General features: G+C 41.1%; 1 protein-coding gene across 1 annotated transcript in view; it reads right to left on the bottom strand.

Moving 5' to 3' along the window:
- Positions 1–3,267: 3,267 nt before the first annotated feature.
- The window catches only part of LOC141120762 (sialoadhesin-like), a 111,166-nt gene continuing 101,003 nt past the window's right edge, over positions 3,268–13,430 (bottom strand). Inside the window, exons 21-22 of the mRNA XM_073611036.1 lie at positions 10,112–10,184; positions 3,268–3,919 (exon numbers count right to left, since the gene is read on the bottom strand). Of these exons, the coding sequence (XP_073467137.1) occupies positions 3,914–3,919; positions 10,112–10,184 (79 nt within the window). The 3' untranslated portion in view covers positions 3,268–3,913. The remainder of the gene's footprint in view (positions 3,920–10,111; positions 10,185–13,430) is intronic.

The following is a 13,430-nucleotide window of genomic DNA, read 5'->3' as shown; positions in this document are numbered from 1 at the left end:
CACTACTTTACATTGTAGCAAAAGATAGAATAAAATATTTACAAAAATGTGAGGGGTGTACTCACTTTTGTGAGATACTGTGTATATATAGATATATGTCTATATATATCGATCGATCTATCTATCTATCTATCTATCTATCTATCTATCTATCTATCTATCTATCTATCTATCTATCTATCTATCTATCTATCTATCTATCTATCTATCTATCTATCTATCTATCTAGATCTATAGATCTATATATCTACAGAGCTATATCTATATAGATAGATAGATAGATAGATAGATAGATAGATAGATAGATAGATAGATAGATAGATAGATAGATAGATAGATAGATAGATAGATAGATAGATAGATAGATAGATAGATAGATCAATCTATATATATAGACATATATCTATATATACACAGTATCTCACAAAAGTGAGTACAAACCACACCACTCTCATTTTATATCTATATATATATATATATACGTATACTGTATATCTACCGTGTTTCCCCGAAAATAAGACATCCTCCGAAAATAAGACCTACTTACAGTTTCGCCTCTCGTTGTAATATAAGGCATCCCCCCGATAATAAGACCTCCCCGATAATAAGACCTCCCCGATAATAAGGCATCCACCGATAATAGGGCATCCACCGATAATAAGGCATCCACCGAACATAGCGTAAGGTACCCCCCGAACATAAGGCATCTGACTCTAGACTCTCGTACGGTAGCGGCAGGCACCGCCGCACAGCTCACTGATTGGCCGCAGCTGTTCAGGTCTCTTCAAATCAGTGAGCTGCGGCGGGCTCTCTGGATGACGAGCGACGTCCCTGATGTTGCGCAGGGGAACGTCGCCCGTCAGAGAGCCCGCGCCGCCGCTGCCAGACACAGGAGTCGGGCACATTGTGTGTATCTCGCCGTGACTGAGGTGTGGGGGGGGGTGTCTGGTGAAGGTGGGAGGGGGGAGAGACTAAACTGTCCACTGGCACAGGGGTGGGGGGAGGGGGGCTTAAAATGACTTAAAATGACACATGGTGGATTTGAGGGGGGGAATCAAATCGGCACAGGGGTGACTGAGGTGTGGGGGGGATGTCTGGTGAAGGTGGGAGGATGGAGAGACTAAACTGTCCACTGGCGCAGGGGTGGGGGGAGGGGGGCTTAAAATGACTTAAAATGACACATGGTGGATTTGAGGGGGGGGGAATCAAATCAGCACAGGAGGATCAGAAGGGGGGAATCAAAATGGCACAGGAGGTTCTAAAATGGTAACCCCCCTCTGATCCTCCTGTGCCATTTTTATTGATTCCCCCCTCTGATCCCCCCTGTGTCATTTTAAGTGATCCCCCCATTTCAATCCCCACTCTGATCCAGTGTGTCACTTTAGGGGGTGACTGCTTTTCTGTTGATACAAGAAATACTGGTAAACAGTGCTGGTACCGTATATTTTTACCCCTAGACATGAGCGCAAAAAGAAAGAGCTACTCCATGGAGTACAAGCAAGGAATCGTGGAAGACTCTTGGGGCCAAAATCTTACTGCTTTCTGCAAAGAGAAGATGTTGAATATCCGATTGGTCCGAAAATGGCGAGCAGAGTACGGTAACCTCATTGAACAAGTGGACAAGGGAAATGCTAAAAAGCGCAAGTGTGGATCAGGTCGGCAACCATTATTTTCTGAGCTGGAAGACCTAATCTGTGAATGGGTTGTTGACAGGAGAGCAAAGGCTTTGGTTGTGAATAGGGCTCAGATTCAAGAATTTGCTCTTGCAATGGCACCACAGTTTGACATAGCCCCCGAAGACTTCAAAGCATCACAACACTGGCTGGATAATTTCCTTCAGCGAAGTGAACTGTCTTTAAGAAGATCCACAACACTGTTTAGGCTGGAAGATGCTCAAGTTATTCAGCGAGCACTTGCATTTAAGTCCTTTATTGATGATGCTGACTTCTCTAAATACAATCTTTCCAACATGATTGCTATGGATGAAACTGCAGTGTTTATGGGCCAATCCTCTCAAACAACAATTGAACAGCGGGGTGTCTCCTCAGTGTACATTCCCTCCACTGCTTACGAAAGTGCACGTGTTACCTGTATTTTGGCAATTCGTCTGGATGGCACTAAAATCCCACCTTTAATCATTTCTAAGGGCAAGAAGGAAAAGATTGAACGTGTTTCGGGCATTTTTATTCTTGAAACTGAAAAAGCCTGGGCCACACAAGCAGTTATAAGGAAGTGGGTCGATTTAATGCTGCCGCTTGTTATGCGAGGGAGCCAAAGAGGTCTGCTAGTCTGGGATGCAGCCAGCACTCACCGCGCTAAAGACATGAAGAAATTTCTTCACGAAAGAAAAATAGATCAAATAATGATTCCCGCAGGAATGACGGCCTATCTCCAGACTCTTGATATTGCAATAAACAAGCCATTCAAGGACAATTTGCGCATGGAAATTAACGACTACATTGAAAATAGAATGGAGAGAAATCAGCGTGGAAACTTTGTGAAACCTAAACTGCAAGAGGTTGTGACTTGGGTGAAGAATTCATGGGAGAAAATCACTGACAAATGCGCTACGAGCAGGCTACCTTGACAAGAAGTACTCATTTAAGGACAGTGCTATTGCTAAACATGAGAGATTTGGTCCACTGATTCTGAAAGAAATGGAGTCACAAGAAATTCACCAGGAAATTCAGGGTTTGGATTGTTATGATGATGTTCCAGAAGATGATGACATGACTGTCGTTGAATAAATCTTACTTTGTGTTCATACGGTACCAGTAAATATCAGTATCAGTAAATGTACCATAGATTGTTGTACATGGAAATGGTAGTAACAAGAAATTCTTGATACCGTAGGATTCACAGTTTGTCTGGTTATGCTGGTTTGTGATGACCACTACTACCGTACCGTATACAGGTAATAAATTTACTTTTTTTTGTTCAACAAAAAATGTGTACCGTATTCTTCTTCATTGAAAAATAAGACATCCCCTGAAAATAAGACCTAGCGCATCTTTGGGAGCAAAAAATAATATAAGACACTGTCTTATTTTCGGGGAAACAGGGTATCTATCTATCTATCTATCTATCTATCTATCTATCTATCTATCTATCTATCTATCTATCTATCTATCTATCTATCTATCTATCTATCTATCTATCTATCTATCTAGATAGATAAATAGATATTTATCTATATATATCTATCTATTTATATATACACAAAATACAAGACAACATACAGATTTTTAAATGCAAAAATACAAGATCTGCTTTTTTAAAAATATGTTTTAATTGTAGAAGCCTTTTGCAGTCCCTGCACAGTAGAGCTCAGACCAGGAGAAGCAACACAAGGGGCCATTCAGTTCAAGAAGCATGCTGATAGGAGGAGAGAGCAGTGAGAGTGACGGAGAGATGAGCTCATCACTGTGCTGCTTCTCCTTTTGCTGTCCAGTCACAGGCTGAGGGTGGAAGTGAGTTGAAATTCCACGTATTACATCGGTACTTCCGCGTTTCATAATTAAAATGCATAGGCGCTGAGGCAATTAATGAAATTTTTATCTGGTGACCAATTAAATAATTGAAGTGATCCAGGGATCGAGTGCCGATTTCAATTGCACAGTTACTATTATGGCAGACAGGAGCTGCAGCCACAGCACTGAATAATCTCACCGTCTTTATGGACTGCCCAGGTTGAGCGCAGTGAGTCTGTTCATTTTTTTCCTAAAGCCTGCGTGTGATTGGTGCGTCTCTGTCCAATGAGGGCTCTCTGTCTGGTTTCCAAATCCGGTCCAAACTGTACAATCTCTGCGTCCAGATTGGCAGGAAAGTCTTTTATTTTATAGATGAATTCTGATCAAAATGATAACAAACCAGCCAGCCCAAAATGTATCAACCAACATTCCAAGAGGACAGTTCAGTTCTAGAAAAAAAAAAAAAAATGTGAAATTCCAGTTATTTGAAGGAAAAAAAAAAATCCCTTAACCTGAACCCTAAAGTTGAACACACACTATACAATCTGATTGTCTTTAGATGTACCGATAATTATGTAGTATAAGGGCCTGCCTGATTGGATACAAATAAACAAAGGATTACTTAGGTTTGTCTTTTTGTTATAAAGTTTTATTAGGCGAATGGAGGTTTTATAAAAAAATTGTAATAGACATGTGCACTGCCGAAAAATGTGTTTGTTTTCGTTTTATTCATTTTTTTTTTTTAGTTTTTCGGGTCATTCGTTATGATGGAAATTCGTAAATATGTAAATTTGAACATTTGAAAATTCGTAAATTCATAAATTCGAAAATTCGTAAATTTGAACATTCGAAAATTCGGTAATTCAAAAGTGCGTAAATTCAAACATTCGAAAATTAGAAAATCCATAAATCGGGAAATTCAAAAATTCAGGAAATTCGAAAACTAAGAAAGGAAAGTTCCAAATAATAACTTACTAATAATAACTAACTATTTAATTATAGGTATTGGAATTTCCTTTAAAATTTGGCTGTTGGTGAACGTAACGAATACAAATTTATCCGAAGTTCCGAATTATCCAAAATAACAAATGCTGCATATAAACAAATGGAACAGAACAAATTAATAACAAATATAATAATAAAAAATTGTTTTTATTATTATTTAATATTATACATTCGTTACGTTCCATTAGTTTAGATGCGGCATTTGTTATTTTGGATAATTCGTAACTTCGGATAAATTCATATTGTTCACCAACAGCCAAATTTGAAAGGGAATTCCAATTCCTATAATTTAATAGTTAATAATAGTTATAATTTAATAGTTAATAATAGTTATAATTTAATAGTTAATAATAGTTGAGTTATTATTAGTTATTTCAGATTTTCGAATTTTCGGGTTATCGGATTTTCAAATTTCGAATTGCCGAATTTTCAAATTTACAAATTTACGAATATTCAGGGAAATTTGTTAAGCAGGTTTTTGTTAATTTGGATATTTCGAATATTCAGGTTTTTGAATCTTCTGATTTTTGTTCTTCTTTTCAGATACTCATTCTTTGAATTTTCCTTCTTATTTTTGGATTTTTGAATTTTCGGATTTTTGAATTTTCTAATTCATTTAATTCCGAATTTCTGAATTTACTAATTTTCAAATTTTCAGGTTTTCAAATTTCGAATTTACAAATTTTGAATTGACAAGTATACCAATTTATGGATTTTCAGCTTTTCGAATTTTTGAATATTCGGAAAAATTTGTTAAACAGGTTTTTGTTAATTTGGCTATTTCCGAATTAAAAAAATTAAGCTAAAAACTAATTCAGAATGAAACGAATTGCACATGTCTAAATTGTACAATTAAAATGTAAAGTGTGTGATCAGAGGGGATTCGCTGTTTGTTTACATGTGGCATCGCAAGTCTTACCATCCTGACCACATCTACACATTACTACCCCATAGACTTCTATAGGACTGTCTCCAATTGCTCCTTGGGTTTCAGGCCGTATTAAACCCAAAAAGCAAATATTTCTTATATTGCAACTTACCAATTCTTAGATGTGATGGCTGCATTAGTTTTCTTTTTTTAGGCTTTCTTCCTTCTATTTTTATCTGATGATCCAGCCAGCAAGTCTGTTGTTTTTCAAAAGCTCAAGCTCTCCAGTAAAATGTATCAGTTTACATGGATGAGACAAACCATTTATCACTGACAAATGTGCTTAAAATGATCAGCTTTTATTTTTTCACGTAAAACCTTTATCCCAAAAGGAAAGAAAAAAAACTGTTTGCTGTAACTGATCATAAAGTGTGAGTTGGAGTTCAGCTTCAATTTGTTAGTGTATTTAAATCTGCTAATACATTTAACACTACCCTCACCCCCAGATGGACAATTCTGCTGTCTGCGGTGCGTCCTGTGTCCATTCCTCCAGAGTTGTGTCTCACTAATACAGGAGATGTGTTACTAGCCGGATCACCAGGTGAGAACAGAGGGAAGAAAGCCAAAGAAAAGAAAACAAATGCAGCCATCACATCGAATGATCGGTAAGCTGCAATATAATACATTTTTGGTTTCGGGTTTAATATTGATTTCAGTCCCATAGAAGTCTATAGGGCTGTATGCACAGGCATTACCACAAACAGTGGAACCACAGCCCCCATATTAAGGTAAGTGTGCATCTATGGAAGGGGAGGGTGGGATAGGTTAGATCAGGGTAAGAGGGCACAAGTACACTGTATGACCAAAAGTATTGGGACGCCTGCCTTTACACACACATGAACTTTAATGGCATCCCAGTCTTAGTCCGTAGGGTTCAATATTGAGTTGGCCCACCCTTTGCAGCTATAACAGCTTCAACTCTTCTGGGAAGGCTGTCCACAAGGTTTAGAAGTGTGTCTATGGGAATGTTTGACCATTCTTCCAAAAGTGCATTTGTGAGGTCAGGCACTGATGTTGGGCGAGAAGGCCTGGCTCACAGTCTCCGCTCTAATTCATCCCAAAGGTGTTGTATGGGGTTGAGGTCAGGACTCTGTGCAGGCCAGTCATGTTCTTCCACCCCAAACTCACTCTTCCATGTCTTTATGGACCTTGCTTTGTACACTGGTGCTCAGTCATGTTTGGGCCATCCCCAAACTGTTCCCACGAAGTTGGGAGCATGAAATTGTCCAAAATGTCTTGGTATGCTGACGTCTTAAGATGTCCCTTCACTGGAACTAAGGGGCCAAGTCCAACCCCTGAAAAACAACCCCACACCATAATCCCCCTCCAGCGACCGATCTGGACCAGTGCGCATAGAAAGGCTTATAAAGACATGGATGAGCGAGTTTGGGGTGGAGGAACTGGACTGGCCTGCACAGAGTCCTGACCTCAACCTGATAGAACACTTTTGGGATGGATTAGAGCGGAGACTGCGAGCCAGGCCTTCTTGTCCAACATCAGTGCCTGACCTCACAAAGGCGCTTCTAGAAGAATAGTCAAACATTCCTATAGACACACTTTTTGATATGCTGATTATTTGCACATTGACATATTATTTTTTATTTGATTTATGTTTGCAATGTTTTTTTGTTTGCACAATCTCACTTTCAAATTTTTGACCTTATTTGCCTCTAGCGCTGCTTATAATTGGTTTAGTCATCAGTGATAGGGGCATGGGGACGCATGCCGAAAGGGGGGGGGGGGTAGTGTCAAAGACAGGCTGGGCTCACTGAAAATAGATGGAATGACACTGAAGGGGTTGATTTACTAAAACTGGGGGGTGCAAAATCTGGTGCAGCTGTGCATGGAAACCAATCAGCTTCCTGCTTTTATTGTCAAAGCTTAATCAGACAAGCTGACAAGTTGGAAGCTGATTGGCTACCATGCACAGCTGCACCAGATTTTGCACTCTCTCCAGCTTTAGTAAATCCAGTGGCGTCACTAGGGTTGGTGTCACCCGGTGCCGAAAAAATTGGTGTCACCCCCTCCTCCACCAACTACCTCAGTGCAGACCCCCCCCCACTAACTAGAGACCCCACTCCATCAATATAGCCCCCCTCCCTCAGTACAGACCCCCTTCCATCAATATAGCCCCCCGCTCAGCGCAGACCACCTTTCCTCAGTATAGACCCCCACTAAGTACTGACCCCCTCTCTCAGTACAGACTCCCCTCCCTTATTGCAGACCCCCCCATCAGTACAGACACCCTCCCTCAGTGCAGAGTCTGCAGACCCCCCTCCATCAGTATCAACCTCCCACCTCAGTGCAGACCCCACCATCAGTACATACGCCCCCCCTCAGTGCTGACCCCCATCAGTATGGAATCTCCCCTCAGTGCAGAGCCTCCATTAGTATAGAATCCCCCCTCAGTGCAGAGCCCCCATTAGTATAGAATCCCCCCTCAGGGCAGAGCCCCAATTAGTATAGAATCCCCCCTCAGTGCAGAGCCCCCCATTAGTATAGACACCCCCCTCAGTGCAGAGCCCCCCATTAGTATAGACACCCCCCTCAGTGCAGAGCCCCCCATTAGTATAGACACCCCCCTCAGTGCAGAGCCCCCATTAGTATAGACACCCCCCTCAGTGCAGAGCCCCCATTAGTATAGACACCCCCCCAGTGCAGAGCCCCCATTAGTATAGACACCCCCCCCTCAGTGCAGAGCCCCCATTAGTATAGACACCTCCCCTCAGTGCAGAGCCCCCATTAGTATAGACACCCCCCCAGTGCAGAGCCCCCATTAGTATAGACACCCCCCCCTCAGTGCAGAGCTCCCATTAGTATAGACACCCCCCTCAGTGCAGAGCCCCCATTAGTATAGAATCCCCCCTCAGTGCAGAACCCCCCATTAGTATAGACACCCCCCTCAGTGTAGAGCCCCCATTAGTATAGACACCCCCTCAGTGCAGAGCCCCCATTAGTATAGACACCCCCCTCAGTGCAGAGCCCCCCATTGGTATAGACACCCCCCCTCAGTGCAGAGCCCCCCATTAGTATAGACACCCCCTGCACCCACATATACATAGAGTTTACAGACCTCAGAACAGCGCGGATGATACACACAGCCGTGTGTGTCCCTCGGGCTCCTTCTCCTCCTGTGTGGATGTAAACAGAGAGGAGGGGGAGGCAGCTTCAGTCCGCTGTGCTGAGGGACACAGCGCAAGTCCGGTGGAGCAGATCAGGGCAGCGGGCAGTGTTAGCGGTGCGTGCCGCTACCTACGGGTGTCACCCCTCTGGCGGGTGTCACCCGGGTGCGGTCCGCACCCCCCGCACCCACCTAACAACGCCACTGAGTAAATCAACCCCTGACTGTCATCCCAGAACAAGCAGTGCTGGATGGAGGATGAAGCTGGGAAGAAGAGCTGGGGTATGAAGATGGCAAGTAGTCCTCGGAACCCAGAATTAAAAAAAAAGTTCTACTTCAAAAGCTTGAAAACTTAAAAAAAGTGAAGAACAATTTGTCACAAAATAATTCTTTTCATTGATAATAATTTTCTCTTTACCCTACCAGTAACTTAAAGGAGTGTACAGTAAAACCTTGGTTTGAGAGTAACTTGGTTTGAGAGCGTTTTGCAAGACAAGCAACATTTTTAAATAAATTGTGTCTTGATATACAAGTAGCGTCGCGTCACAACTGAGTATAAAAGAGAAGAGAGGCGCCTCTAAGTGTAGCAATATGGTTACATTTAATGAAGGCACAACATTTACCAACATATTGCTACACTTATGCCCCGTACACACGGTCGGATTTTCCGACGGAAAATGTGTGATAGGACCTTGTTGTCGGAAATTCCGACCGTGTGTGGGCTCCATCACACATTTTCCATTGGATTTTCCAACACACAAAGTTTGAGAGCTGGCTATAAAATTTTCCGACAACAAAATCCATTGTCGGAATTTCTGATCGTGTGTACACAAATCCGACGGACAAAGTGCCACGCATGCTCAGAATAAATAAAGAGATGAAAGCTATTGGCTACTGTCCCGTTTATAGTCCTGACGTACGTGTTTTATGTCACCGCGTTTAGAACGATCGGATTTTCCGACAACTTTGTGTGACCGTGTGTATGCAAGACAAGTTTGAGCCAACATCCATCGGAAAAAATCCTAGGATTTTGTTGTCGGAATGTCCGAACAAAGTCCGACCGTGTGTACGGGGCATAAGAAGGGCTCCTCTCCTCTTTTATACCCTGGAGCTCCTGCTGGATTTTGCTTCTAATCCCCTTGTGGAGGCTTTCATTTGTGGATGGACATGTTATGGTTACACAACCTGGTCACATTGCTATAATCTTTTTATATTGACCATAAACTGAAGGACTTATGAATAAATGGTTGTGGAATGAATCTTCTTAGTTTCCATTATTTCTTATGAGAAAATTAGCTTTGATATACGAGTGCTTTGGATTACAAGCATGTTTCTGGAAAGAATTATGCTTTGCAATCCAAAGGTTTTACTGTAGTTATAAAAAAAATAAATAAAAATTGAGCAATTGCCCCGTGAAGGTATATTTACAATTGTTCTGCATAAATTGAGCAAAAAAAAAAAAGCCAGGCAAATGTTATTAGGCTATACCCTGTGCCTGTTTAATGTTTTTCATCGATTTAAAACAGAAAATACTGCATTTGGCCACTAGATGTCGCTAAGTGTTATGAGAATTTCAAAACAAATTACCTGCGTGATTTCCTTGCCGTCCATTTCCAATGACTCCTCTTCTGTTTTCAAAATCGATCTTTCTTGCTTTCTGCTAAAAGATGGAAGCGGCAGACTGTCAACTGTGTAGCCCATTCCTCCCACTCCTCAAAATCATCAGAAAATTGGACCTCTGCTTCCACTCATACGCTGATGACACTCAACTCTACTCAACTCTCGACCATCATCACTGACTAGAAAAATGCCTCACTTTGATAGACAACTGGATGACTACTAGCTCCCTCAAACTCAACGGATCAAAAACAGAGCTTCTGCTCCTATACGCAAACCAAAATTCCAAAACTAAGACCCCATGGACACCTTCCACCATCTTTGGACAGACCATATCTCCAAGCACCAAAGCCAAGAGTCTCGGAGTCATTTTTGACTCAGAAATGACAATGGATGCCCAAATAGGATCAGTAGTCAGCGGATCTCACCATCTCCTCCGCCTGCTACGTAGACTCATCCCCTTCATTCCAGAAGAGGACAAAGCAGCAGTAGTTGGAACAATCATTAATTCCCGACTTGACTACGCAAACTCCCTCTACATAGGACTACCCCAATATCAGCTTGCGCGCTTATAACTCATCCAAAACATGGCGGCAAGACTGCTAACAGGAAAAAAACCCTGGGAGTCCATCTCCCCATCCCTGAGGAGCCTACATTGGCTAACCGTAAAGAATCGAATCACATTCAAGACCCTCTGCCTCACCCACAAATGCCTACATGGAAATGCTCCTCAATACCTACGCGAGAAAATAAAACACTACACACCGAATCGCAGTTTTCGATCGTCTAACCAAAACTTCCTCCTCATTCCCAAATCCCTCTACAAATCAAAGGGAGAACAAAGATTCGCTGTCCAAGGACCACGGCTATGGAACACTATAATAACTTACATCCGCATGGAAGAAAACCATCAGGCCTTCAGGAAAAAACTCAAGACTTTCCTCTTCTAAGAAGCTGGACAACACAGGACGGATCTAGCGCCTTGAGACGATTCAGTTCGCATTTGCAAGGCTATAAAAATTATTCATTCATTCTACTAGCAATGATCTCCTGGCATTGCATAGAGGCCTAGATATGACATCACCGGGTCTAAAATAGGGTATGGAATGAAACCAGGTTTCTTCTTTATTTATTTATTTTTTTTACATTTTTTAAATGTTTTTTTTTTTTTTACCCTTTTTAAAGGAGAACTATCATAAAAATAATTCTACTGTGACGATCGTGATACCTGCAGTGATAGTATTCTGTATATAGTTCCTTCTTTATTTTTATTATTTAGGTAAAGAGCAAATATTACACAGCCCCCTGACCCCCTCCCGGGTATTCTGGGCAGACTGCTGACATTGTGGGGGGTTGGTTAAGCGTTACTCTTGCACTGGCTGCCTCTCAGTGCCGTAGTGTATCGGGTCCAGGGCTCTACGGCCCCTTTGGCCTGGGCTCAGAGGAACCCTCATTTAACCCAGAGGACTGTGGACTTCTAGTGACAGAAAAGAATTACTGCAGGGGGTAGCTCTAGATTGAAGGTAAGTATTGCAGCAAATGTGCATTTTTTATTTATTTTTTCATTTTTCATTTTAATGTTGGTTGAACTAGATGGACTCGTGTCTTTTTTCAACCAGACTATGTAATGTGAAATAATTTTTTTAAACTTTAGACTGGAGTTGAGCTTTTAAGCTACACTTCCGGAAGATACATATGAAAAAAAAAACACATTTTAGTCCAATGATGTATTTATTGAAATATTATTCACATACAACCTCTGAAAGTAGGGAGGTAGCCCGTACCAGGCCCAGGCTCCATCAGTTTAGCCAATAGGGGAGCAGAGCTGGCATTCCTATATCGGGCCTGGCTCCAAAAGTTTAGCCAATAGGGGAGCAGAGCTGGCACTCCTATACCGGGCCTGGCCCCATAAGTTTAGCCAATTGGGGAGGAGAGCTGACACTCCTGTACCAGGCCTGGGACCTATCAGTTTAGCCAATAGGGGAGCAAAGCTGGCACTCCTGTACCAGGCCTGGCCCCATAATCTTGGCCAATAGGGGAGCAGAGCTGGCACTCCTGTACCAGGCCTCGCCCCATAATTGGCGGGCCTAAAAATTAACTCATTTATGTGCAGCTCTTTTATTGTCCAATCACAGGCTGGGACTGATCCTGGACACTGCTAAATGAAGAGGTTTAAGTGATTGTTGGACCTGGTTGTGCTGTCTAGCAGGGGTACCTGGATCACAAGACTGGCTGAACAGATGTACAAGTCCTTTGCATTTCAACTATGTATTTCTGTTTTCCCAGAATAAAGCCAGGGAATCTAATGGGGGTCAAGATATAATATATGCAACAGAGCCTAGGGCTAGACATGTGCACTGCCGAAAAATTTGTTAGTTTTCGTTTCATTTGTTATTTGTTTGTAAGTTTGAAAATGTGAAAATTCGTAAATTCGAAAATTCGTAAATTTGAAAATTCAGAATTTGAAAATTCGGAAATTTGAGAATTCGGAGATCCGGAAATAAGAAAAACAGAAAGAAAATCCGAAAATTCGAAATATTAACTAGCTAACTAATAATAACTAATAATTTCGTTTTAAATTTGGCTGTTAGTAAAGAATACGAATTTATCTGAAGTTAGGAGTTATCTGAAATAACGAATGCCACATCTAAACAAATAGAACGGAATGAATTAATAATAAATAATAAAAAAGTAATTTGTTAAGTTCAGGTAAATTCATATTCGTTAAGTTCACTAACAGCCAAATTTGAAAGGAAATTCCAATACCTATAATTTCATAATTAGTTATTATTATTTAGTTAATTTTCAGATTTTCATTCTTTCGAATTTTCCGATTTTTTTTTTTTTCTTATTTTCTTATTTTCGGATTTTTGAATTTACGAATTTTCGAATTTACGAATTTTATGAATTTACGAATTGCGATCAAAACGAACGACCCGAAAAACAAAACAAAAAAAAAGAGAAACGAATGAAACTAAAACGATTGAATTTTTTGGCAGTGCATATGTCTAGCCCAGTGGCTGATCATGAGCCGACAGCTTTATGGATTACACACTGGCTTTTTGGAGTTTCTAGACATGTGCACTGCTGTTTTCGCTTCATTCATTTTTCTTTTCATTTTTCGGGTCATTCGTTATGATTGAAATTCGTCAATTCGTAAATTAGAAAATTCGAAATCCGTAAATTCATAAATTCGTAAATCCAAAAATCCGGAAGTTTGTTAATTAGAAAATTTGTTAAACGGGTTTTCGTTAATTTGGATATTTCCGAATTAGGGAATTTGTCAAAA

The sequence above is a fragment of the Aquarana catesbeiana genome, linkage group LG01 (assembly GCF_042186555.1).
Source record: "Aquarana catesbeiana isolate 2022-GZ linkage group LG01, ASM4218655v1, whole genome shotgun sequence".
Taxonomy (NCBI): Eukaryota; Metazoa; Chordata; class Amphibia; order Anura; family Ranidae; genus Aquarana; species Aquarana catesbeiana.
This window is presented reverse-complemented; position numbering and strand designations above follow the sequence as displayed.